Raw genomic sequence first — 27035 nt, 5'->3', positions numbered from 1 at the left:
AGGTTGTTGAGTGGTAGTGTTCTGTCCTCTCAAACCGTTGGTCTGGAGTAGGATTATATAGGGTTAAATATTGGAATGGGGTGTTTTTATATTTTTTATAGGGTTAATAGTTGGCGGGCAATTTTCCTTTCCCCAATTTTATATTACCTTACCAAGAATTGAATGTAGGTAGGCCGTGAATGGCCAGTACAGTAGGTGGCGGTGTATGCACCTAAAATTTGGATGCGATCCGCCAACCAAACCCAAAAGAAGAAATTACACCACAGATGGAAATCACTGGCATATATTTGACTTCGCCATCGATTGTCATCTCCAAAGTTTGGGTATTTTCCATAAAATGCGATAGTGAATCCACCATATAAATAGTTGAAGATCTGGTAATATGGATAACTAGTGAAAGATAGCTGATGTGTTTTTCTACATTGTAATGGACACAGCGGGGCGAGCGGGTTTGCAAAATGCTATCATATCACACAATTATACCATTTATAAAATGGCAAGATATTTTAACAGACTAGCTCAAAAATAAGTGAACATTTACAAATTATCCAATTATGATCATTTTCACACACAAAAAAAGTGCCGGTGCAAAAACATACGTTTGCACCCCCTATTTTAATTAGCTCCATGTCTCAGGGGGCCAAGTAGACAAGGCTGTTTGGCTTATCTCTGTCACAAGGAGGAATAACTTGAGGTTTTTCTGATTAATAAACAATGCCATGCTGCTGGGTAACATTCAAATAAAACCCAACACCGAAACGAAATGTAGGCTGAAAATAATTGTATATCATATATGAAAAGACACTGCATTCACATGGATTTTAACATACTGGGCAGTTCGGATTTGTCACTTTAAGCCCAGAAATATCATAATTTGTCTAAGACGATCAGTTATTGACTTAAATAATTGTGCAACATCATAGGTACGCTCTGGCCATCGTTTTTCAGCAAATAATAAAAAAAATTAAAAAATAAGGGATTTCTACTGGAGTTTAACCAGAGTACAGAACCAAATTAGTCCACAACAAAAAGTATGGACATTTCTTTGAACACATCAGGGGAAAAAAATAATGGACACACCTTCCAAAGATTGGATACAAAATGTTTTTGAATGGTTTATTGAGGCCATTTGTTTCCCACAAGGATCAAAACACAATGTAAAGAAAAAGGCAGAAAGAAAGAGTAGAGCATCCAGTGCTGTTTACACTAGCTGTTCCTTCCCTACAGGTTTCAGGTGAGCCTTACGCTCTCCTTAAAGGGACAGTGCACTCCAAAACCAAAGTTTGTCTGATGTTCAGACCTCCAAAGTGGACTTTTGTTAAGAAGTCTTATTATTTCATCTCGACATTAGACTAATTTTGAGGTCTGAAAACATCTGCCAAATGTTGGTGTACTTTCCCTTTAACCAGCAGTGTCTGGACGCGTCGAACTGCAACACAAGTCACTAGCTTGACTAAGCTAACAACGCAAGGTCACAAAGGCAGCGGAGAATGAACACGGAACAGTGGCGGATGGACATTAAGGCCAAATATATAAAAGGAGAAAGAGCTACAAACGTCCCCATCAAACTCTTAGACAGAATAAAATCTAGATTATGTTAAACAAAAAACACAATTCAACAATAAAGATAAGAGTTATCATAAGTGGATTGTCTTAAGAGTTTTCCTTTTTACATTCACGCGTTATATCTATTAGGAAAGAATTATGTTTTTTTCTAAAGCTGGACTGGTGAAAGGCATTGAAGCGATGGTACTTTCACAATATCCCTTTTTTTTTTATTAAGACATCAAAAGACGGGGCGAGAAAAGGAAAGAAAAGTCATCGCTTTATACACTACACGGCATCCAATGGCAGACTACTTGAACTGCCCCTCCACTCTCCTTTCACTACAATATTACCGGGGGTCGGGTTTGAATGTTAGAGGGACTTTTAAAAAAAAGAGTATCCCTCCTCTCTAGAAATATATGGAGGGGTTAAAATGACGAGCTGTGGGTGGCCACACACACATCTAGATGGGGGTGGCACAGGGTCTTCAGGCGGGCATGTAGGGGGGAGGGGGCTCCTTCTCTGGCATCTTCATTGCCATCTCATAGGTGGGCAGGATGTACTGAGGAGAGAGGGAGAACACATTCAATCCTTACATTCTTTTAATTCATCAATCCATTTATAAATATACTGCACACAGTGGGAGGACCAAAGCGATGGACATAATCATATTTGAGACATTTCATATTGTGCTAGATATTTCATCCGTCTCTAAAATAATCTGGGAAGGAGGGCAGACTGGGTATACAGTGCAATCGGAAAGTATTCAGACCCCTTGACTTATTCCACATTTTGTTACGTTACAGCCTTATACCATAATTGATAAAATAATTTACACATAATACCCCATAATGACAAAAGCAAAAACAGGTTTAGAAATGTTTGAAAATAAACAGAAATACCTTACATACATAAGTATTCAGACCCTTTGCTATAAGACTCGAAATTGAGCTCAGGTACATCCTGTTTCCATTGATCATCCTTGAGCAGTTTTCTACAACTTGATTGGAGATCCTTGATGAAAACCTGCTCCAGAGCGCTCAGGACCTCAGCCTGAGGCGAAGGTTCACCTTCCAACAGGACAACGACAAGTCTTTGAATGTCCTTGAGTGGCCCAGCCAGAGCTCGGACTTGAAACCGATCGAAGAGACCTGAAAATAGCTGTGCAGCGATGCTCCCCATCCAACCTGACAGAGCTTGAGAGGATCTGCAGAGAAGAACGGGAGAAACTCCCCAAATACAGGTGTGCCAAGCTTGTAGCATCATACCCAAGAAGACGCAAGGCTGTAATCGCTGCCAAAGGTGGTTCAACAAAGTACTGAGTAAAAGGATCTGAATACTTATCTAAACGTGAGTTTTTTTCTTAATATATTTGCACAAACAAAATTTAACGTGTTTTTGCATTGTCATTATGGGGTATTGTGTGTAGATTGATGAGGGGGGAAAAACAATTGAACCCATTTGAAAATAAGGCTATAACGTACAAAATGTGGAAATACTTCCAAATGCACTGTACACTTGAAACCACTGTGCTTCCTTGAATTGACTAAAGATGTGAAAGGTATGCCCTCTACTGGTTATGCCTCAGTATACTTCATAGGTTTGATTATGTGTGCCATTGACAATTAATTTGGGACCCGGAGAGGGGGCTTTTCAGACACATACCTGGGGAGGGGCCGTGAAGGCAGGGTAGACGGCGCTCTCCTGCACGTTCCTGTTGTTGATGTACTTGTAGCAGTTCCACACACTGTTGATCAGGTAAGCCTGGGGGGGTGGAATGGCCAAAATGTTTAGTCTTTCTACCTGAGCCAGCGATGCTCAATCCTGGTCCTAGAGAACCACAGTGAGCAGGCTTTTGTTCTAGCCCAGCTCCAACACCACTGATTCAGCTCCTGAAGGTTTATCACCCATCTACTGATGGTCAAGTCAGTCAAGGTCTATCATTAGTCTACTAAAGTACAGCCATGGATTGGGAAATCAGATCAAATCTCACAATGAACATTAACAAGTGCAGTAAATCAAATAGATTGCATATTCTTGGGAATCTGGATGGGGGAAAAAAATTAGTTTAGTATTCAAATCACAGCCTATTTCCCAGAAACACACACCTTCATGATGATGAGGAAGGTGAAGAACACGAGGACGAAGAGCAGCAGGCAGCTGGAGTCCATGGAGAGCAGGTTGTCCTTGTAGGGGAAGTCCGGCTGAGAGGCGAGGGGAGACACATTCAGCACGTACAAAAACTAAACACCCCATAAAACCAGGGACAGTACTAAAATATGGGCCTACAGTTCATCTTTAGCTTCAGCTTCAGTTCCATTGAACATCCCAGTGCTTTTTCATTTCTCATTCAGATGTCAAATCCAGCTGATGTAATGGCGGCAGGTCTAATGTACAGACAGTGGATACAGGCCAGGCGACAACGGTAGTGAGAACATATTGTTAAGCTTCTGGGGGGTCCAATGAGTTTGCCAGCTAACTTTCCTAAGCATTCTGAAATTACTTTGTGTACTCTGAATATAAACTATATTGAACAAAAATATTAAATGCAACAATTTCAAATATTTTACTGAGCTACAGTTCTTATAAGGAAATCAGTCAATTGAAATAAATAAATTAGGCCAAAATCTATTGATTTCACATGACTGGGCAAGGGCACAGCCATGGGTGGTCCTGGGAGGGCATAGGCCCCACAGACAGAAATACTCCTCAGCGCCCCCTCAGACGATCCCGCAGGTGAAGAAGCAAGATGTGGAGGTCCTGGGCTGGCATGGTTACACGTGGTCTGCGGTTGTGAGGCCGGTTGGACGTACTGCCAAATTCTCTAAAACGACGTTGGAAGTAGTTTATGGTAGAGAAATGAACATTCAATTCTCTGGCAACAGCTCTGGTGGACATTCCTGCAGTCAGTATACCAATTGCACGCTCCCTAAAAACTTGAGACGTGGTATTGCGTTGTGACAAAACTGCACATTTTAGAGTGGGCTTTTATTGTCCCCAGCACAAGGTGCACTTGTGTAATGATCATGCTGTTTAATCAGATTCTTGATATGCCACACCTGTCAGGTGGATGGATTATCTTGGCAAAGGAGAAATGCTCACTAACAGGGATATAAATACATTTGTGCACACAATTTGAGAGAAATAAGCTTTTTGTGCGTATGGAACATTTCTGGGATCTTTTATTTCAGCTCATGAAACATGGGACCAACACTTTACTTGTTGCGTTTAGATTTTTGGTTTATATAATTGATTTAATTGTGCTTTAACTAGAAAATTAAGAGCTATATCTGGATGTTTATTTAAGTAAGCCGACAGGCCTGGGTGGTGGACTGGCCCGACAGGCCTGGGTGGTGGACTGGCCCGACAGGCCTGGGTGGTGGACTGGCCCGACAGGCCTGGGTGGTGGACTGGCCCGACAGGCCTGGGTGGTGGACTGGCCCGACAGGCCTGGGTGGTGGACTGGCCCGACAGGCCTGGGTGGTGGACTGGCCCGACAGGCCTGGGTGGTGGACTGGCCCGACAGGCCTGGGTGGTGGACTGGACTGACTCACCAGGTCTGTCATGTAGTCCTTGATCCGGGGCAGGTAGGTGAGGGAGCTGATGGCCACCAGACAACTCAGAGCAAAGTCAAAGAGCTGGTAGCAGAAGAACGGGATGAGCCAGCCGTCACGATGCTACGTGGAGTGGAAGGGTAAACACAAAATACATAATTGACCATACATGTAAAATGATGGCCATTTCACAAGAGAGTTTGTCAGGGGGTTTGTCAAGCAAGAAGCATATCCACTAGCAAAAATCTGATCTAAATTTTGGGTTCTTAGCAAGGTTGAGGATGTCAAACTTCACAGGCAGTGAATCAATCTATGTACATCTGTTCTTAGGTCATCATGACTGGGTATTTAGCAAGGGAGGCTACAGCCAGCAATGGAACTACTCTGACAAACACTGAATACAGGGCATCTACAAGGGTAACCTAAGAGCCTGTACTCACAGCTAAGGCATAACGCTCGTCGCTCACACAAAGACCAACCAAAACCTTGACAAGGCGTCATGCGTTAGCTGTGAGTCGCCATTTAAAGTAGCAGATCTATTTGGGTCCACGTCACATAGCCGTCAAACCTGTCAGTGTGGATACCCATCAGGCAGGCCTGGTGAGGTAAAGATGATAACGTTAGAACAACTTTCCGCTTGCCCTGGTGGGACTAGTTGAATGCACAAGCAAGGAGTCTGCATGCAGTGACTCTTATTGGTCAATGTCCTTTCAGACACCAGGAAGTGACAAAGGACTTGCCATCGGAGTTGTGTTCATTAGGGCACATATCAGATAACGTTTTAAAACATTTTGCAACACAAAACTCAAAATGAGTGTTTATTATTACTCCAGGTAGTCCCTCCCCGTTTCAGTCCGCTTTCCTTCGTAATGAACATGGCCATGGTTGAAGCTCAATGACAACAATATATTTTCAATGTTCTATTTTACCCACTCCTCCAGGGGTAATTGTCATCGTCCCCGCTGTCACACAACTTAAATTTGTATGCAGGGTTTAGAATAGCTGCGACCAAAAGGTCTATTATTAGAAAGCAGGAAAGCAAGGCTTTTCATACATGTGTATTTCGGAGCACATATTTGCATCACAAACCAAGACACTAGTGAGAGAATGCAGGGGTTATTTTCCCGCCCCTGAGCAAATATGTTGAGGAGTGACTCGCAAATTTTTTATTTTGTCGTAAATTCCATTGTGGACAGGATGTGGATGAAGACATGCGGACACAGACACACACAAATCTTTGAACGTCTTGAAGAACGATCTGGCCTAAATGACCAGGTACTCTTAATCTCCACCCGGCACAGCCAGAAGAGGACTGGCCACCCCTCAGTGCCTGGTTCCTCTCTAGGTTTCTTCCTAGATTCCTGTCTCTCTACATCCACATTGCTTGCTCAGTGGGGGTTTTAGGCTGGGTATCTGTAAAGCACTTTGACAACTGCTGATGTAAAAAGGGCTTTATAAAATACATTTGATTGACAAACACACACACGGATAGAAACTTACAGTAATGGCTCCATAGACCATCATGGCGCTGATAGTGAGCATCAGCAGAGAGATGACGAATCCCACACAGGCATTCTCTAGAAGCACAGAGAGTGTCAGAGAGAGATTAACAGACCGAGAGTTCATTCATTAGGGTCAAATACTTGTGTATTCAACTACAAACTCAACTTGTAGTATGTCTTGAAATTAATGTCAGTCAAAGGCGTCGGGAGAAAAAAAAATCTCCTAAATCAAAAAAATATTAGCCCAAACGTTGAATTATCTATAACTAACAATTGAATATAGTGGTATTGTGCACCTATCCTTGTGAGCCACCATGGCCGCCTGGTCTGGGTCAGTTGCATCCCATGGTGGGGCCACACAGAGAGCATTCATGCAACTGTCAGAGTGAGAGCTCTACTACTGAGAGGCCCAATTGATTTGTGTGTAACTGAAGAGTCTCCAGGGATGCATTGCCTACTAACTCGCTCTCGCTCTCTTTTAGCGTTAGCTTGCTCTGGGGAACCCTTAGCTTCTCCTGCTCAGGCACTCAGTAGCATCAGTGAAGACAACAACACACAACACAGGCTACGCTAGGCTAATTAAAAGGCCTGCCATCTGCTGCGTCGGTCAAGTGCTTCTGACAGCTCACAGCCTCGTGCTGGGGACTAAGTGAGTGAGGAGAGACATGTGTGGTTCGCTCCAAGGCTCCCAGACTATTATTCAGATAGTCACTCTAAAGCTGTGCAGGAAGCAGTATCTCTTCAAAGTGTAACGCATCCGATTGTCTTAACAGTAACTGATGCAATCTGCAAGCCATTCCTTAATAGTAGGGCATTGTGAGTGTGACTGTGAGTGAATGAGAAGAGGCGTATGCGTTTCATGCGGAGCGCCCAAATTCAGTTGTTCTGAAGCTGTGCATAGTGTGTGTGTTCAGAAGGGTCGTCACTGATGCAATCTGCAGCCCAATCCATAACAGTAGAGTTCAGCGTTACGTCCCGTACCTGTCTGAGGCCAGGCTATACATTCAGCCTCTGGCAGGCATTCTGGACCGGAGCATCTGCCAACACCAACAGGATAACTGTGTACCTTTCTATGCGCATGTGAAATATCTGATATTACAGTGAAAGATATCAGTGGAAAAGAACAGACGGAAATGGTAGTCAAATACAGAACTTTTTCAATTTTTTGGATGTAATGGTAGGAGAGTATTGGTGTGGAAGGTCTCTTATTTGGGGCGTCTCCATCTGTTCTCGGCTCTGTTAGAAGACTTCAGAAAGGAAGGCAGGATACCTTGAGGTAATCACAGATATGAAATGGTTGGATTGGTGAAAGTAATAGGGTGGTAATGTTGTTTAATACCAATCCAATCACTTACAGATCTGTGCTTACCTCAAGGAACCAAGAAAGGAAGGATGCATTTCTCAAGTCTTCGAACAGGGCCCTCTTTTTCCACACCTTGTACTTTGATAAACAAAATCTCAGACTACAGGTCACGGCGGTTCAGTCCCTCATGCTTTGTCTGTAAACAATATCCTTTATTTAGACTGTAGGTGGGAGTCATAGAAAAGGATGGACAGCATTGAAAGTGTCCTACCGGGGAGTCGTACCACTACCCTGGGGCGATGTCATACAATTGTTGGTCCGAAGTCGGCTGTGTAGACGCCAAACTCTGGCTCGCAACCTCCTTCTTAAACACGGTAACCAAGTGGGAAGAGTAACTAGAAATGGCACCGATGAAGCCACAGCAGTGCCAGGCTTTGATAATAGTCGAATCAGTCCCCTGAATGCTGAAGTTGTATCACAGCTAGGATTTACGTAGGGCGCACAGCACCCCCCGTCTTTTGGCACAGTCCTTCTGTTTGTTTGTGTGTGTGTGTGTGTGTGTATTGTGGGGGTGGTTCAATCGCTGCCCACAAGAGCCAAGCCCCTTCAGCTCTCTCTGAGTCACAGTTTCTGGGAAATGAGGAGTCTGCACCGAGCCAACTAAACAACAGCCAGCCACAGAGAGCACAGCCCAGCAGGTTATGTATTACAATCCTGCTTTTACAGGCTTTGGGCCTGCGACAAAATAAGAGCTCTAGCGAAATCAGTCAGTATTGGGCTGAAAGGTTAGAGAAGCAGGCATTTGGAGAAAGTTATCAATTCTGGATGAGAAGAGGATTTGTGTGTATGACAGATAGGAGGTACCAGTCTAGAAAAAGTAGTGCAGCTTTGCTAATGTCGGGGGGGAGGTGAACAAATACCAAAAATCAGGAGACGATGCTAAATCATGCCAGCTACTGCCTGTAGGGAAGATAAACACAGATTATCGTGAATGCTGTCACTACTGGCCTACGTGGACAACTTGACCCAAACATGAAGATAAGACGAACTAACCCTTTAAGGCATTCCCCTCCCCTTGGAGGGTGTGGCTAAAGTAGTGCTGGATAACCTCATACTGCAGGTCCACAGTGGGCACGTTCTCTGGGTGGGTCACAGCCACAGTCAGCAGGATGCCCATCAACAGGTTCACCACCTGGGGGGGGGAATAGAGAGGCATTGTTACAGTATGTCCTTGAACGCATAGCCTGGTCCTAGATCTGTTTGTGCTGGTTTGCCAACTCCTATAATTTTGCGTGAGTGACAATGACCATAGGAGTTGTCAAAACATTACAAACAGATCTGAAACCAGGCTAGGATAAAGTCTGTGATAGATTAGAACATCAATATTTTGTGATATACTGGGTTTCTGTTTCCGCAGACATAAGCGACACGCAGATAAGCAGCAAATTACACTTCATTTTATTTCAACAAACCAAGGCGCTCTCATTAGGATTAGCTTAAACAATAGTTACCAAATAGTTATTACCAAGTGGTTTGTATGGTTGCCAGGAGTCCTTTTCCCCTAATCTGTTTAATGGGCTTCCCTTCCCAGTCAAAGTGTATGTCATATTTAAAATATTAAATCCCTCTCACATGTTGCATAATATATTTAATGGTTAGACTTGTGATAAAAGCCTCTGTCGTCAATGTATCCAGAGGTTTTGCCAACAATCGTTGTAAACGACAGATGGATCAGTGGCGCAGTGGTCTAAGGCACTGCATCGCAGTGCTAGCTGTGTCACTAGAGATCCTAGTTCGAATCCAGGCTCTGTCGTAGCCGGCCGCAACCGGGAGACCCATGGGGTGGCGCACAATTGGCCCAGCGTTGTCCAGGGTAGGGGAGGGAATGGCCGGCAGGGATGTAGCTCAGTTGGTAGAGCATGGCGTTTGCAACGCCAGGGTTGTGGGTTCGATTAACTGTAAGTCGCTCTGGATAAGAGCGTCTGCTAAATGACTAAAATGTAAAATGGATCAAATGTGTCTTTTTACACTTGTCAACTGTTGGACGTGAAATCATGAACTGTTACCAATCGTCACTGTGCAAAAAAAATAACATTCAGAGATCTTATACACGTGTTGTTACGGTCCCTCTGTAGTTCTCACTTCTCATAATAAATCAAGTATTAAAAACAGACACACAGAAAGACAGAGAAAGTGAAAACTTATTGAAGACTATCCTAGCAACAGCAGAGAATTTGAATGTTCATTTCTCTACCATAAGCCACCTCCGTCGTTTTAGAGAATTTGGCAGTACTTCCAACTGGCCTCTTCACCTGCAGGATCGTCTGAGACAGCCACCTGATGAAACTGTGGTTTTGCACAACCAAATAATTTCTGCACAAACTGTCAGGGAAGCACCTCTGCGTGTTCGTCGCCCTCACCAGAGTCTTGACCTGACTGCAGTTTGGCGTTGTAACCGACTTCAGTGGGAAAATGCTCACCTTCGATGACCACTGGCACGCTGGAGAAGTGTGCTCTTCATGGATGAATCCCGGTTTCAACTGTACCGGGTAGATGGCAGACAGCGTGTATGGTGTAGTGTGGGTGAGCGGTTTGCTGATGTCAACGTTGTGAACAGAGTGCCCCATGGTGGCAGTAGGGATATGGTCAATGTTCCCGGCCTATTCCCCGGGACTGCCGGGCAGAAGAAACATCAGCCCGCGCAGAGAACCATGAGATTGAACGTCACTCAACTTTCTAGAGTTTTCCCCGTTAGCTAACACTATCAACGTTTCCATTTACTGTGGGAATTGTGATCGAATCAACACAATATTAGCCACTTTCAATGCTACATACCGAAACTAAAATGAACTATACAAGAATTAGTATGCAAAACTAACTAAGCAAGAGATTGTTGTAGGCAGAATGCATCGGAGTAGGATTTTATTGCATTAACAGGCACGACTCAGGCCCATACTCTACACAGACCGGTGAGCCATAACCAGTCAGAGCTGCAGTCTGCCTATATGCATAGACCAATGCCATATATGGATCTGTGCCATTCACTTTGAACTGGACTGTTTTTACAGCATGAGCGGTCGTGACTAGATGCACTTGTTTTGAGATCAAAGCGACCGCTACATGTAGCGACGTGTGCACATTTGTTCATATCCTTTGCTAGTTACTGAGTTATTAGATAATTTGTAGTCAGCAATGGGGGAGTGATTGCTTCCTACAAGAGCACAAAACGTGTGCATTTCTATACATCTTTGAAAAGAGTCAGGTAAAGAGCTTTTTTTGTCTTAAAGAGGGGGAGTGTTGTATTTTGAGACAGGCTTGAATAAGCTAAGTAGCCAATAGGCAGAGGGTAGCATAATTTGTCTGATTTGCTGTAATAATGGTATGGGGAAAATGATGCATTTTCTTGCATCAAAGAACAACATTTTTAGTCACCTTGTCTGAAGTGGATAAACAGGTTAATGTCAAGCCCTGCATGTTTTTTTCCCCAAAGGTCTCATGGAATGTATGCCTACATTGAACACCACACATTGGCTGCTACTGTAGGCTTAACGATAGAACAGCTATTTCCGTTAAAATGTTATGGGATGCATTTTTTCCATTGTTTTTGATGGTAGGCCACTCTGGTACTTACTTACTTTATTGTCCCCATGGGGAAATTTTGTTGCAGTGTCATGTACACATTTAAAGTGGCGTTAAATACAAAACAAGATTGACAATACAACTTTCAATAACAGTCACACACCAATAAAAGTAAGAAATAAGAAATAAAACATTTCAAACATTTCAAACAAAGACTAGCCTGCTGGCCTTACGGGGTCAATGGGAACATTTGCCGGAGCTATTTAAGAGGGATATCACACCTGGCACAAATGATTGTCTCGTTCTATTTTTCCTGCTGAGGGGTGCCCTATACCTACGCCCAGAGGGGAGTAATTCAAAGTCCAGGTACAGGGGGTGACTTGGGTCTAAAATGATTTTGTGAGCCTTACGGAGGGCCCTGACCTTAAAGATCTCATCCAGGCCTGTCTGTTTGACTTCAAGTACCTTACTTCCTGTGGTAATAATCCTTCTCAACATGTTTCTCTGACTGACAGTGGCATTGCCAAACCAACAAACAATACAAAAAGTTAAAATACTCTCAATAAAGGATTTGTAAAACAGAGTCAATATAGTACAGTCTATATTAAAAGAACCCAACTTTTTTGGGTATGCCTACATTATGACCAAATAGCCACAGTAGCCTACTTGACCACTGTTAAAACTAACTTAAAGTGGGTACAACCTCAGTGTTTACAGTAAACACACACCGGAAGTTGCACAGCATCTTCACAATGTTCAAGTTTTTGCTCAGCAGACCTGAAATTTGCTCAGTGACAAAAACAATTTTGAGGGAACATTGGTTATGGTATGGGCAGGCATAAGCTACGGACAATGAACACAATTGCATTTTATCAACGGCAATTATGAATGCACTGAGATACCGTGACGAGATCCTGAGGCCCATTGTTGTGCCATTCATCCGCTGCCATCACCTCATTTTTCAGCATGATAATGCACGGCCCCATGTCACAAGGATCTGTACACAATTCCTGGAAGCTGAAAATGTCCCAGTTCTTCCATGGCCTGGGTACTCACCAGACATGACAGATGTCCATGGGAGGGAGCTGAAAGGAGAAGGGGTGTTCCTGCAGATGCCTACATCAGAGCTGCCAATTCTCACACATTGGCTGTGAGACACACACATTTGACCCTCTTCTCACGCCACAGCTCATATCTCGCACATTGAAAATTACTGCTTTTATTTTTCTAAATTAGTACATTAGCGCGTTAACTGTGCTCCAAATCGTTTTGAAATCAGAGCACCTGCGCCTACAAGTTAACATCATGAGTGGAACCTCGATCATTGTCCCGTCTTGCCACAGCACTGTGAACCGCAGCACATTGAAGCATATGATTGGTCTAGATATGTGAAGGATCAAGGGGATTGGACGAATGTTTTAAAGAAACACAACTCAAGATTAGAGTGGAGCTGGATGGAGAGAACGTTCTCCACTGAGTTTATAAAACTGTAAAATGAGCAGCATGGTAGTGCTGTTTTATGTAAAATGTTGTCAACAGAATTAGGTTGCTGTTACTCCCGTCCATTAAATCTATTGCAGAATGGAGCCTTTTGACAGCATGTACTAAAGTCAATTTAACCCACACTTGCATTAGTTCCCTCGTTTGGTGATTGGCATTTAGGCTGAGACAATGAAAAGGCAGCAGACAGACCTACAGTATGTTTTAGCAGGGAAGTTTGGTGGGGTGACCTGATTTGTAACTATGAAAATACATTTTGTCAAACAGATTGTGAACCCAAAAGTGTATGTTTGATTGTAAAGTAAAATCATTTGGTTAGGGTGTAGGAGCAGATTTATGTAGTCTTGTCTTTAGGAGATTTTATTATCTATTTACTTTATTTAGTCTGATCAGTGGAACAATTCTCATTCTTAACAATGGCCTAAAATATAGGGTAATTACTGTGCTTGTCAGCAAGAACACTACTGTTATTCCCCAAACGTACTTTATTGTTCCACTTCTTCCCAATGTTGCCAGTGTAGTGTAATCACACATTTGAAATATATATGCATATTGTGTCTTTGAAAATGAATGATATGAGGCTATGTATTATTGCAGCCATTCATGGACAGTTTTTAATGAGTCATACAAACACGCAAACGGATATTAAATGCTCCAGGAATCAAATATAATTTGATATTTTAGTATTGTGCACATGCTAGGCAGAGATGGTAGGGGGACTCACCTCATAAACGCATCATATCGTGTCTATGTAGAGTATGATGAAGGCAGGGATCTTCAACTAGTAGGAATAAACCACCTGAATATGGATATTCATTAGATTTTTATTTTAGGTTGATGATTGAGAAATTAATTGTTATAACAATAACATTTTCAAACACCCTGCACTTGGGAGACATAGATCAGGGGTGGCCAACTTTCTGGAGAGCAAGCAGGATTTTCTTCCAGCCCTATTTTAAAGAGATAGCTAGTTCACCCGAATAACAAAATGTTTGTGTCCTTACCTTGAAAGCAGTCTATGGACAAGGACACTGCAATCTATGATTTGGTTACCCTCAACCATTAATATAGAAAATTCCTGTGCAGACTTGGTGTAGTGGTAACACTCCCCAGCATGTGTTGCACACAACTTTCAACCTGAGAACAGGGATCGATCCCGGCTCCAAAATGTTCTAGCATTTGCCTGTCTCCCTCTCTTATTTCATTAGTCTGAATTAATTGTCAAACCACCTAAAAATACATTTTAAAAAAATATTAGCGTACTTTAAAATGTAATCCACTCAAAGTCGTCGAATTTTGAGTGTTCATTTAATATTCAAAGCATCCTGAATACACCTGACCTGTGGTTTTTATTTTCCACCCTGGTCATAGGCCTAAACCATGTCAAAATACGCAGAATATTTGCTTTAAAACAGTAACATTTTCCCAGTCCCAGTTCTAGGGACTGTGTCAAGGGGCAATGAAATTCACTTAGCAAATCTCACTCCAAGCTTTCTTCAAAAGTTCGCAGCCCTGCTATATATGCAGGGACACCCCGAATTACGTGCCGCAATCACACTATTGGCTGAAAGTCCCTAACGGTAACGTTGACACTTAGCTAATTAACTAACGTTTGTTAACGTTAAATATCTGATTACATTAGTGCTAGCTAATATAGGAACATTCATTGACATCAGCTACCTAGCAATATGTGCGAAAGTAGGGCACGCATTCAGATATCAAAGTGACTTTCTCGACAAATACTAGCTTCGGTTTAATTTACTGGTAGCTAGTTAGCGCAATGGCCTACTCTCGACAGTGCAATGGCAACGAGGGGGTACTGCAACATGACCGCAACGAAGCTAACGTTAGCACAATCTAGCAAGGCGACCATTTGTACGTACCATGTACCAAGTGCCGAGAATTATGGTTCCCGTCCTGACATGGCAACACCCACAGCATCTCGTTGTGTAGTGCCTGTGTCGATTCGGTTTAAAATGGTGCATGTCTTCCTCTAAAGTAGGGATAAACATCGCTGAAACTGCGCGATGAAGAAAGCCTCCACCATCAACAACTTACAGTGATATGAAGCGCCTACTTATGTGACTTGCGTGGTGAAAAAAACCCACAAACGATAACCTGTTTTGATTGACAGACAATTTGGCCATTAGTAGAGCTAGGATGGTGAACGTCAACCAACCAGCTGCCACAGCTCACACTGACAAGTTCTCAGAACTGTCTCCTGTGGCTCAGGGGTTGAGGGTGATGATGGGGAGGGAATACAACATCATCATCAGTTTCCATTCTCTTACATCAGTTTCCGTTCTCTAAAAGACGAGATGCTCTTCAAAAAAGAAAACAAGCTGCTCTTTGTTATTCAGAACATTTTATTGTTCTACACTTACACACTAAACATGGGCCTGCATCTCTCACCTCTGCTTCAGGGGGATTACACGAGTTACATATGCAGATATCTATTAACATGAATAGAATCCATAACTAAAGTGGATGCATAGTTGCATACAGTATTCAGGTCAATGACTGGGCAATGCAGAAGTCTTTTGGGGTGTTTTGTTTTTGTTGCTGTTGTTTTTGTTTCCATATACCCCAGCTAATGCTGAAATGATGGAATGATGGATGAATGGTAACACTACAGTACCTTCAGAAAGTTTTCACACACCTTGACTTTTTCCATATTTTGTTGTGTTACAGCCTGAATTTTAAATGGATTAAATTGAGATGTTGTGTCACTGGCCTGCACACAATACCCCATAATGTCAATGTGGAGTGATGTTTTTAGAAATGTTTACAAATTAATCTAAAATGAAAAGCTGAAATGTCTTGAGTCAATAAGTATTAAACTCCTTTGTTATGGCAAGCCTAAATAAGTTCAGGAGTACCCCACACATATAATTATCTGTTTGTTCCCTCAGTAGAGCAGTGAATTTCAAACAGATTCAACCACAAAGACCAGGGAGGTTTTCCAATGCCTCGCAAAGAAGGGCACATTTACATTTACATTTTAGTCATTTAGCAGACGCTCTTATCCAGAGCGACTTACAGTTAGTGAGTGCATACATTCTGTGAGCATGGTGAAGTTATTAATTACACTTTGGGTGGTGTATCAATATACTCAGTCACTACAAAGACACAGGCATCCTTCCTAACTCAGTTGCCAGAGAGGAAGGAAACCGCTCAGGGATTTCACCATGAGGCCAATGGTGACGTTAAAACAGTTACAGAGGTTAATGGTTGTGATAGAAAACTTTGGATGGATCAACAACATTGTTGTTACTCCACAATCCTAACCTAATTGACAGAGTGAAAATAAGGAAGCCTGTACAGAATAAAAATGTTCCAAAACAAGGCACTAAAGTAATACTGCAAAAAAATGTGGCAAAGCAATCTACTTTTTGCCCTGATTACAAAGTGCTATGTTTGGGGCAAATCAATACAACACATTACTGAGTACCACTCTCCATATTTTCAAGCATAGTGGTGGCTGCATCATGTTATGGGTATGCTTGTAATCGTTAAGGACTGGGGAGTTTTTCATGATTAAAAATAAATGGAATGTAGCTAAGCACAGGCAAAATCCTAGAGGAAAACGAGGTTCAGTCTGCTTTCCACCAGACACTGGGAGATTATTTCACCTTACAGCAGGACAATAACCTAAAAAACAAAGCCAACTATACACTGGAGTTGCTTACCAAAATGACATTGAATGTTCCTGAGTGGCCTAGTCACAGTTTTGATCTAAATTGGCAAGACTTGAAAATGGCTGTCTAGCAATGCTCAACAACCAACTTGACAGAGCTTGAAGAATTTTAGAGTCACAGCTGTAATCGCTGCCAAAGTTGATTCTAACAAGTATTGACTCAGGGGTGTGAATACTTATGTAAATGAGATATTTATTCATTTCATTTTCAATATATTTGCAGACATTTCTAAATATATGTTTTCACTTTGTCATAATTAGTTATTGTGTGTAGATCGGTGAGTTTTTGTTGTTGTTGATTTAATCCATTTTGAATTTAGGCTGTAACAAAACAAAATGTGTAATAAGTGAAGGGGTATGAATACTTTCTAAAGGCACTGACTGTGTGTAGCACAAAGACCATGTAAACCAGGATATGTGACAAATTCAACTGAGATCCAGTCAGATGATTCCTACTTTGAGCCCTAGATGGCAGGAGAGCACTAATGAGACAAAAGTTTTCAAGACTACCTCTGAAGTCAGAGGCAGCAATGTGTTATAGGCCCAGTGGTGGAAAGTACTTAAGTAAAAATACTTTAAAGTACTACTTAAGTATCTTTGGGGGGTATGTGTACTTTACTATTTATATTTTCGACAACTTTTTATTTTACTTCACTACATTCCTAAAGAAAATAATGTACCTTTTACTCCATGCATTTTCCCTGACATCCAAAACTACTAGTTACATTTTTTATGTTTAGCAGGACAGAAAATTGTCAAATTCACACACTTAGAGAACATCCCTGGTCATCCCTACTGCCTCGATCTGGCGGACTCACTAAACACAAATGCTTTGTTTGTAAATTATGTCAGTGTTGGATTGTGCCCCTGGCTATCCGTCAATAAAATAAAAACAAAGACTATTGTGCCGTTTGGTTTGCTTAATATAAGGAATTTGAAATGATTCACACTTTTACTTTTGATACTTAAGTATATTTTAGCAATTACATTTACTTTTGATACTTAAGTATATTTAAAACCAAATATTTTTAGACTTTTACTCAAGTAGTATTTTACTGAGTGACTTTCACTTGAGTCATTTTCTATTAAGGCATCTTTACTTTTAATCAAGTATGACAATTGACTACTTTTTTCCATCACTGCATAGGCTGTATACTCATTTAGCAGACAGTTGTACGCACAAAACTGCATTAAGGTATAAGCTGAAAAACACTTATGGTTCACTTAACAATATCCCACTCACATAGACCTATGAATATACATTTTAAAATGTCTACAGTTTCTCTATGAACATATGAAAATATCTTAGAAATGTGTTTTTGCAAGGTAAAATATAGAATCTGGTTCAGAAATGTTGTAATACAGTTCTTTATGACGTCAGTGATTCAGAGAGATATATGGTTATTATATGGCTCTGCTTCATGATAAGGTGCTACTCACTGTTGCAACACAAGGAGTTTATTGTGTTAGGGAGGTCAATTTCCGCTCCAATTAAAGCAATAAGTGATGAGACATAGGACATAACTACAAGGTACACTTTAGTCTCAAGGCCATACTATGTTAATTACATTCAACACAGTTGTATGTACAGTGTCCATTACATCAAGGTGTAAAATATACACACAGTGTCACGTTCGTTTATAGACGGGACGGACCAAGGCGCAGTGTGATATGCGTACATGTTTATTAAATATTAAACACAACGACAAAATAACAAACAAAACGTGAAGTCCAAGGCAACACAACACAACATACCTTAACTGGAACAAGATCCCACAACCCACTAGTGCCAAAAGGCTGCCTAAGTATGGTCCCCAATCAGAGACAACGAGCTACAGCTGCCTCTGATTGGGAACCACACCGGCCAACATAGATCTACACAGAATAGAAACCCAACATAGAAATACACCACATAGAACATACACACCCTGACTCAACATATACAAGTCCCCTGAGTCAGGGCGTGACAGTAGGCGGATCCGGCTCAGGGCGTGACGACCACTTACTCTCCACCTCCCTGTTGCGCCCCTGGTCTGGTCTGGACCTCGGCACGCTGCTTCCCCTCTCCTTCCTCCCACGAAGTACCAAGCCCTGTCTGGACCCTGGTGTGGGAGACCCCGAACCTGGAGAGGGGCTGACGTCTGGGTCTGGACTGGAGCCGCTGACTGGAGCTGGACCCGACGACGGTGGAGCGAACTGCTCTGGCTCCGGAGTGGAGCCGCTGACCGGAGCTGGATCAGGCACCGGTGGAGCGGACTGCTCTGGCTCCGGAGTGGAGCAGCTGACCGGAGCTGAACTGGGCACCGGTGGAGCGGATTGCTCTGGCTCCGGAGTGGATCCGCTGACCAGAGCTGGACTGGACCCCGGTGGAGCGGATTGCTCTGGCTCCGGAGTAGAGCAGCTAACCGGAGCTGAACTGGGCACCGGTGGAGCGGACTGCTCTGGATCCGGAGTGGAGCAGCTGACCGGTGCCGGACCAGGCACCGGTGGAACAGGCACGGGCCGTGCCGGACTGGACAAACGCACCACTGGCTTGGTGCGAGGGGCAGGAACAGGCCGGACCGGGCTGGCGACGCGCACCACTGGCTTGGTGCGAGGGGCTGGAATAGGCCGGGCCGGGCTGGCGACGCGCACCACTGGCTTGGTGCGAGGGGCAGGAACAGGCCGGGCTGGCGACGCGCACCACTTGCTTGGTGCGAGGAGCGGGACTGGGTTCCTTTGTTAACCCCCGCTCCTTCTGCTGCCTAACCAGCTCCTCTCGCCGTGCCTCTACAATCTCCTTCTCCCTTATAGCCTACTGTAGCGCCTCCCTCTGACCGAATAACTCCTGCTCCCTCTGAACCAATAGCCCCCGTAACATGGTGGCCTCCTCTCCTAACCTGCAGACCCGCCCTTTAACGGCCTCCTGCTGCCTCGTCGTCCACACCGTGTGCCCCCCCCCAAAAAAAATGTTCTTGGGGTTGCCTCTCGGGTCTCCGTCGTCGGCACTCCTCCTCCCGTGAGGACTCCTCCGGGAGCCCCCACGAGTTAGGGAACAGAACCTCGTCGTCATCCTCCGACTCCTCAGTATAATACTGTTCCCACTCCTCTTCCCATGGTCGTAGGGACCCAATCTGAAAACCGACCGGGTGCAGTGGTCGGGGCTCTTCTCTCTCGCTCCCCGACCACCCCTTTAGCCCCCCCAAAAAATGTATTGGGGCTGTCTCTCGGGCTTCCTCCTCGACCGGCGTCCTCTGCGTTACCATTGCTCCTCTTCTGCCTGGGTATCTACCGTCGCCCATGGCCCTTTCCCCGCGAATATCTCTTCCCATGACCACAATTTGCCCACCTGGGACATGGCTATTCGCTCCTCCTGGGCACGCTGCTTGGTCCTCGTTTGGTGGGATCTTCTGTCACGTTCGTTTATAGACGGGACGGACCAAGGCGCAGTGTGATATGCGTACATGTTTATTAAATATTAAACACAACGACAAAATAACAAACGAACCGTGAAGTCCAAGGCAGCGCAACACAACATACCTTAACTGGAACAAGATCCAACAACCCACTAGTGCCAATAGGCTGCCTAAGTATGGTCCCCAATCAGAGACAACGAGCTACAGCTGCCTCTGATTGGGAACCACACCGGCCAACATAGATCTACACATAATAGAAACCCAACATAGAAATACACCACATAGAACATACACACCCTGACTCAACATATACAAGTCCCCAGAGTCAGGGCGTGACACACAGTGTACACGTTACAGATCATAACATAATACAAATGTGGAAGAGTAATAAAAATAAACCTCTGAAGATGTTTCTTACTCTAAGATAAACCTTGTAATTACATATACAGGTGTAGGATCTTAAGTTGACCAGTTTCTCACAGCAGGAAAATAATCTGTCAGCAAAAGGAAATGTGAATTATTGTGTGGATTAATGTACATTTTTGTTGAGGTTAATACATTTTTTATAAGGGCAAATAAGGTCTGACATATTAAAATGGAAATTACAAACTTTAGAAGCCTTTGTGGTAACACTTTACTTGACACCCAGCCTCATAAAACACTATGACACGGTCATAACCATGTCATAGTATGTCATAACAGCTGACATAACCTGTCATAATATGGTCATAGCACTGTCATGACTCATATATTTACACAGGTTGTGACAAAAATATGAATGCAACATGCAACAATTTCAAAGTTTTTACTGGTTACAGTTCATATAAGGACATCAGTCAATTGAAATACATTAATTAAGTCCTAATCTATGGATTTCACATGACTGAGAATACAGATATGCATCTGTTGGTCACAGATACCTTAAAAGAAAGGTAGGGGCGTGGATCAGAAAACCTGTCATTATCTGGTGTGCAGCGTAACACATCTCCTTCGCATAGAGTTGATCAGGCTGTTGATTGTGGCCTGTGTAATGTTGTCAGTCATCAGTCAAAAAGAAGGTGTCTTGTCCTGCTCCTGAAATCTGCTCCTGCATTCATCCCAGTCATCACTAATAGAGCATTGGAGTATGCGCATGTATGACATCAATTTGTGCGCAATTACAATGATAATTTAATACAGTCAATTTCAGAACATTTTATATAACATAAACATACTGTTTACAAGTAGGCTATGGTGTAATGGAATGTTTTGCCTTGTGTGTGTCACGCCCTGGCTCTGGGGACTCTTAAATGTTGAGCCAGGGTGTGGACTTATGTTTAGTTTTCTATGGGTTTTGTCCTAGATCGTTTATTTCTGTTGGCCAGGGTGGTTCCCAATCAGAGACAGCTGTAGCTCGTTGTCTCTGATTGGGGACGATACTTAGGCAGCCTGTTGGCACCAGTTTATTGTGGGATCTTGTTCCGTATGGTTTGTTGTATTACCTAGGACTTCACGTATCGTTTTGTTGTTTTTGTTCGTGTTGTGTACACTTAATAGATTAGCAGACGTTTATCAAAGCGACTTACAGTGAATTTTGTGTAGGGTGGGTGTGAACCCCTACCTTGCGACCAGTGAGCACGCCTATCACGCTGCGCCTTGGTCCGCTTCTCATAACGATCGTGACAGTGTGGTAGGTTTTGACACTCTTATGTAGGTGTCATAACCAGCCATAAAAGAACTACCGTGGTAGGTTTTGTGGGTTTTGACACTCTTATTTAGGTGTCATAACCAGCCATATAATAATGTAATATATGTCACAACAGGTCTAAATATATGTGTTATGACCATATTATGACAGTTTATGACAAGTTATGTCAGCTGTTATGACATATTATGACATGGTTATTTTACATTTTACATTTTAGTCATTTAGCAGACGATCTTATCCAGAGCGACTTACATGAGCAATTAGGGTTAAGTGCCTTGCTTAAGGGCACATCGACAGATTTTTCACCTAGTCGGCTCGGGGATTAGAACTAGCGACCTTTTGGTTACCTGGCACAACGCTCTTACCCACTAAGCTACCTGCCACCCTAAAACGTGTTATAACGTGTTATGATGCTGGGTGTCAAGTAAAGCGTTACCGCCTTTTTAAACCTCGAATACACAAGAAGTTTACATTTCCTGATGTGAATTTTATCATGGCCAAACCCTACCAACTTCTTTCTCTCAAAAATGAACTTTTCAATAATATCTGCTGGGTTGAGACATTATTATGTCTTTGAGGGGAAGTTACGCGATAAACTCCTCCTTGGTCTTAGGTTTCTGATATCCTCCATTCGACGTGTTTTTCTGGTTGACAGTGTAGCCCCCCTCGTCTTTCTTCTTCATGCTATAGACCATGAGTGTTAACAGGGAGGCAGCCAAGGCCAGTCCCACCACCCCTCCTGCAATAATAGCTGCAAAGAAGAAGAATAAGAAGGTTGGATCACAAGTACCTCAGCGCATCTGTTAGTAAATATGGAGGAAATAATATACCAAATAATATACTAAATAAGTCGGACTTTACCTGCAAGAGCTTCATTTGCTAGAATACTCCCGCTCTTTGCCACGTTGCCAATGGCTGATCCGTTGTTGTCATCTCCTAGCTTAGGCCTTTTGTCAAAGGTCAGGTCTGAGTCCTCCTAAAGACACAAAAAGAGGGGATACTCACACGTCGCAATTTTTGCACCTCTACCGAGAGAGAACATATTTAGCTCATAGTGAATTCTTAAAAGACTAATCAATTCTTAAAAGATGAATCAATTCTTAAATTACTAAAATGACCTACTGGTATTTTATTTCTGGTGTTGTCTGTCATTATAATTGGGACGGTTTTATCCTCTTCGTCGATGGCATTGAACATGAAGTAATCTTCACTCATTGTCATTGTAAATGTTGAGATTGTGGTAAACCTCACTGAGCCTTTGGACACTGAAGGGAGTGGAAGCAGAAATAATTACTGAGAAATGTGAAACCCACAGACACAGACCGACACAGACAGACACGTAGCTAACCTTGTGGGGACATACAATTCAGTCCCATTCAAAATCCTATTTTTCCCAACCCCTAACCCTAACCCGTACCCTTACTCTAACCTTAACCCAAAAACCTAACCTTAACCCTAACCCTAGCTCCTAACCCTAACGCTAATTCTAACGTTAACCCTAAACCCCCTAGAAATAGCATTTGACCTTGTGGTCACATTTTTCTTGGTATACTATTCTTGTCGGGACTTCTGGTCCCCACAAGTATAGTTAAACACGTCCACACACACAGATACACACACATGCTGACACACACACCCTGACACACACAATGAACAGGATTACCTTCCGCCCATTCCCCTGAACCTGAGCCAGAACTTTCCAGATCATGTCCCGATCCATCCAGGTCTTCTGGAGGTATAGAATACTGAGTACAGAGAAAAACAACACACGTACAACTTCAGTGTGGAAATCCAACATAAGGCCAGTGTCTATAGAAGCCAATAACTGGTCACCTCTATACCAGTGTTGGGGAGTAGTGAACTACATGTAGTTCAACTAGTACTTGAATTACATTTTCCAGTAGCTTGGTGGTAGTTGAACTAAATTCAAATCTAGGTAGTGTTTTCATTAGTTATTTACTCTTTTGCTATGTAACGGTGTACAGTGCATTCGGAAAGTATTCAGACCCCTTGACTTTTTCCACATTTGGTTACGTTACAGCCTTATTCTAAAATGTATTAAATTGTTATTTTCCCTCATCAATCTACACACAATACCCCATAATGACAAAGCTTAAACAGGTTTTATACATTTTTGCAAATGTATAAAACAAACAACTGAAACATCACATTTACATAAGTATTCAGACCCTTTACTCAGTACTTTGTTGAAGCACCTTTGGCAGCGATTACAGCCTCGAGTCTTCCTGGGTATGACGCTACAAGCTTGGCACACCTGTATTTGGGGAGTTTCTCCCATTCTTCTCTGCAGATCCTCTCAAGCTCTGTCAGGTTGGATGTGGAGCATCACTGCACAGCTATTTTCAGGTTTCTGCAGAGATGTCCGATCAGGTTCAAGTCCGGTTTCTGGCTGGGCCACTCAAGGACATTCAGAGACTTGTCCCGAAGTGACTCCTGCGTTGTCTTGGCTGTGTGCTTAGGGTCGTTGTCCTATTGGAAGGTGAACCTTCAACCCAGTCTGAGGTCCTGAGCACTCTGGAGCAGGTTTTCATCAAGGATCTTTCTGTACTTTGCTTCGTTCATCTTTCCCTCGATCCTGACTAGTCGCCCAGTCCCATGCTTCACCGTAGGGATGGTGCCAGGTTTCCTCCAGACGTGACGCTTGGAATTCAGGCCAAAGAGTTCAATCTTGGTTTCATCAGACCAGAGAATCTTGTTTCTCATGGTCTGAGTCCTTTAGGTGCATTTTGGCAAACTCCAAGTGGGCTGTCATGTGCCTTTTACTGAGGAGTGGCTTCCGTCTGGCCACTCTACCGTAAAGGCCTGATTGTCCTTCTGGAAGGTTCTCCCATCTCCACAGAGGAACTCTGGAATTCTGTCAAAGTGACCATCAGATCGTTGGTCACCTCCCTGATCCGATTGCTCAGTTTGGCCAGGCGGCCAGCTCTAGAAAGAGTCTTGGTGGTTCCAAACTTCTTCCATTTAAGAATGATGGAGGCCACTGTGTTCTTGGGGACCTTCTATGCTGCAGAAATGTTTTGGTACCCTTCCCCAGATCTGTGCCTCAACACAATCCTGTCTCTGAGCTCTACGGACAATTCCTTCAATCTCATGGCTTGGTTTTTGCTCTGACATGCACTGTCAACTGTGGGACCTTATATAGACAGGTGTGTGCCTTTCCAAATCATGTCCAATCACTTGAATTTACCTCAGGTGGACTCCAATCAAGTCGTAAAAACATCTCAAGGATAATCAATTGAAACAGGATGCACCTGAGCTCAATTTCGAGTCTCATAAATTCCACATTATGTTAACATATGACACCAAAGTGATCTGTTCTTGCAATTTGTAGTCTGACATTTCAAATTTACATATGATACGTTTTCAGAAAGTAGTGAACTACTTTTTCAAAGGAACTTTAGTAACTTTAGTTTAGTAAACTACATTTTTCTTAAAGGTAGCTTTAGTGTAGCTTAACTTCTTCCAGTGTGAAGTAATTGGTAGTAAACTATACTTTCAGAGTAGATTCCCAATCACTGCTCTATACCAATCCCTCTACCTCACTGGCAAGGAGGATTGTCACAGAAACAGAAAACAAGGAGTATTTATCACATTTTCATGGTAGTTTGAATGATTTAGCGACTGAATTGTAGTATTTACAGGGTTAACTTTCATGTAACCCTTTGAAACCATGTCATACTAGATTAAGGACTGCAAGAGGAAAGGCTAAAACAATATTGTCTCAATAACACAGAGCTGTGAGTCAAGCAGTGAATCATGAGGTCCGAAGTCCAGTGCCCCACCTGCAACACAGGCCATTTCATCCCTTCACGACATGGCCAATACGTAATGACTCAGGATGAGGTACTGCCGGCAAGCTGTCACTGTCCTATAAAAACACCCGACTGGACAATACATAGACTGTAGGGACAACAGCATTGGCTGGATTTTACAATGTGAGTGAGTGTCAATAGACTACAAATTAACCCAGTAAGAGATAACAAACAGAACATTGGATCTTTTGTCTGCCATCAGGAAATGGTTGGTAGAAGTGTGATTCACAACAGAAACGTTCATGAGGTGTCTGACAGAATCCATTGAGTGGCTAGAACTAATAACCTCTCCAACAGATGGCATCCATTTGGGAAATAAAATGCGTTTAATTTTATGTTTCTTGTGACATTGTTTTACTAATTCAAAAATATAGAATTAGGTCAAGATTCTGTCAGTATCATGGTGACATCACCGATTTTACTCCTCCAGCCGTGTGTAATGAATCTCATCACAATAACGGTGAGTGATGTGCACTCAGTTGATCCATGACAGTATCATCACACGTGAACACTTTTAAGATGAAACAGTAATCCTGCATATTGAGAATAGAAATTACACAGATGTACTTTTCAGATCGGAATCTTATCTTTTCATTTTTCACCTAAATTGTTTATGTGATTGAGCGGCGATAAGATCAAGTCCAGACTTTGTTACGAGGCTAGGTCAAAGGTGCACAAGTCTTATTCAAATTCCACCCCTTGAAAGCCTGTCCGAGAGCTGATCCCCTATATCATATCATAAAATCTAAATGAAGTTCAACAGCCTGATCTCTTATCATCATTAGGTATAATTAGTGATAGGCCTAATGATAAAATTCCAATGGCATACATACTGTAAATACTTACTTTTTAACTTTGCATTGTTGGGAATGGGCTCGTAAGTAAGCATTTCAAGGTAAAGTCTGCACCTGTTGTAATCAGGGCGCATGTGACCAATCGATCACAGTGTATTTCATATTTCAAGCTGCATATATTCATCCCGAAGCCTAGGTTCATTCACTGCAGTCAGAGCAGAAGGTGATCGAGAAAAGTCCACTGCTCAAATCGACATTCATGACAAGTAAATGAAATTGACATTAATGAGAAAAGTAAACCAGGCTACTCACCGAAGTCGTTATTGCAGGTAAACATGCGCCCATAGCAAACAGTAAAGTGGAAATCAGTAAAGTCCTCATTGTATCTTGTCTGCAGTGATTAAAACGTATTTTCAGTCTCATAATAATACAGGTGTACGTTAAACCTACCTGTGCGGGATTCAAGGCCCCGCCCTCTGTTTACAGAAGGACAGACAGTGAGCATGTCAGAGTCAGAGGCACAGGGTCAGACAACTCGACTCCAATTAAAATCTTATCTGATCCGCAGAATGTGGACATTTACATTCAGCAACCTGTTAGAAACTCCTTTATAAAACAATTGATAATGTGGAGACTGGAGATTGGC

The 27035-nt window shown here is 42.8% G+C and overlaps 2 protein-coding genes across 3 annotated transcripts; both read right to left on the bottom strand.

Moving 5' to 3' along the window:
• Nucleotides 1-1102: 1102 nt before the first annotated feature.
• Nucleotides 1103-15080, bottom strand: LOC121552938 (lysosomal-associated transmembrane protein 4A). 2 transcript variants are annotated; one of them, XM_041866046.2, is made up of 7 exons: nt 14867-15079; nt 8958-9096; nt 6600-6676; nt 5100-5222; nt 3654-3749; nt 3211-3309; nt 1103-2107 (listed from the first exon to the last, which is right to left on the bottom strand). In XM_041866046.2, exons 1-7 carry the CDS (start codon nt 14993-14995, stop codon nt 2033-2035), a joined length of 738 nt encoding a protein of 245 aa, XP_041721980.1. In that variant the 5' UTR covers nt 14996-15079; the 3' UTR covers nt 1103-2032. The 2 variants fall into 2 exon arrangements, with proteins under 2 accessions (XP_041721980.1, XP_041721981.1); XM_041866047.2 differs by lacking the exon at nt 5100-5222 and having other exon boundaries at nt 14867-15080.
• Nucleotides 15081-22081: 7001 nt separating this feature from the next.
• On the bottom strand, nt 22082-26824 carry LOC121552761 (syndecan-1). Its single transcript, XM_041865787.2, has 5 exons — nt 26702-26824; nt 23426-23507; nt 22885-23027; nt 22624-22738; nt 22082-22513 (listed from the first exon to the last, which is right to left on the bottom strand). Exons 1-5 carry the CDS (start codon nt 26810-26812, stop codon nt 22347-22349), a joined length of 618 nt encoding a protein of 205 aa, XP_041721721.1. The 5' UTR covers nt 26813-26824; the 3' UTR covers nt 22082-22346.
• Between the last annotated feature and the right edge of the window lie 211 nt (nt 26825-27035).

Source organism: Coregonus clupeaformis, chromosome 36, assembly GCF_020615455.1.
Source record: "Coregonus clupeaformis isolate EN_2021a chromosome 36, ASM2061545v1, whole genome shotgun sequence".
In the NCBI taxonomy this organism is placed as follows: Eukaryota; Metazoa; Chordata; class Actinopteri; order Salmoniformes; family Salmonidae; genus Coregonus; species Coregonus clupeaformis.
The sequence above is the reverse complement of the archived record's forward strand: the minus strand, read 5'-3'. Positions and strand labels throughout refer to the sequence as shown.

What these genes read in the sequence shown, in the direction of transcription:
- LOC121552938 (XM_041866046.2), bottom strand. Translation starts at nt 14,995, where the DNA reads ATGTTTATCCCTACTTTAGAGGAAGACATGCACCATTTTAAACCGAAT. An exon ending in TGGTCTATGGAGCCATTACT is followed by an intron (nt 5,223 to 6,599) that starts GTAAGTTTCTAT and finishes CACTCCACGTAG; the next exon opens with CATCGTGACGGCTGGCTCAT. An exon ending in CCTTCACGGCCCCTCCCCAG is followed by an intron (nt 2,108 to 3,210) that starts GTATGTGTCTGA and finishes CTCTCTCCTCAG; the next exon opens with TACATCCTGCCCACCTATGA.
- LOC121552761 (XM_041865787.2), bottom strand. Translation starts at nt 26,812, where the DNA reads ATGAGACTGAAAATACGTTTTAATCACTGCAGACAAGATACAATGAGG. An exon ending in TTCAGGGGAATGGGCGGAAG is followed by an intron (nt 23,028 to 23,425) that starts GTAATCCTGTTC and finishes CACTCCCTTCAG; the next exon opens with TGTCCAAAGGCTCAGTGAGG. An exon ending in AGCAAATGAAGCTCTTGCAG is followed by an intron (nt 22,514 to 22,623) that starts GTAAAGTCCGAC and finishes TCTTCTTTGCAG; the next exon opens with CTATTATTGCAGGAGGGGTG.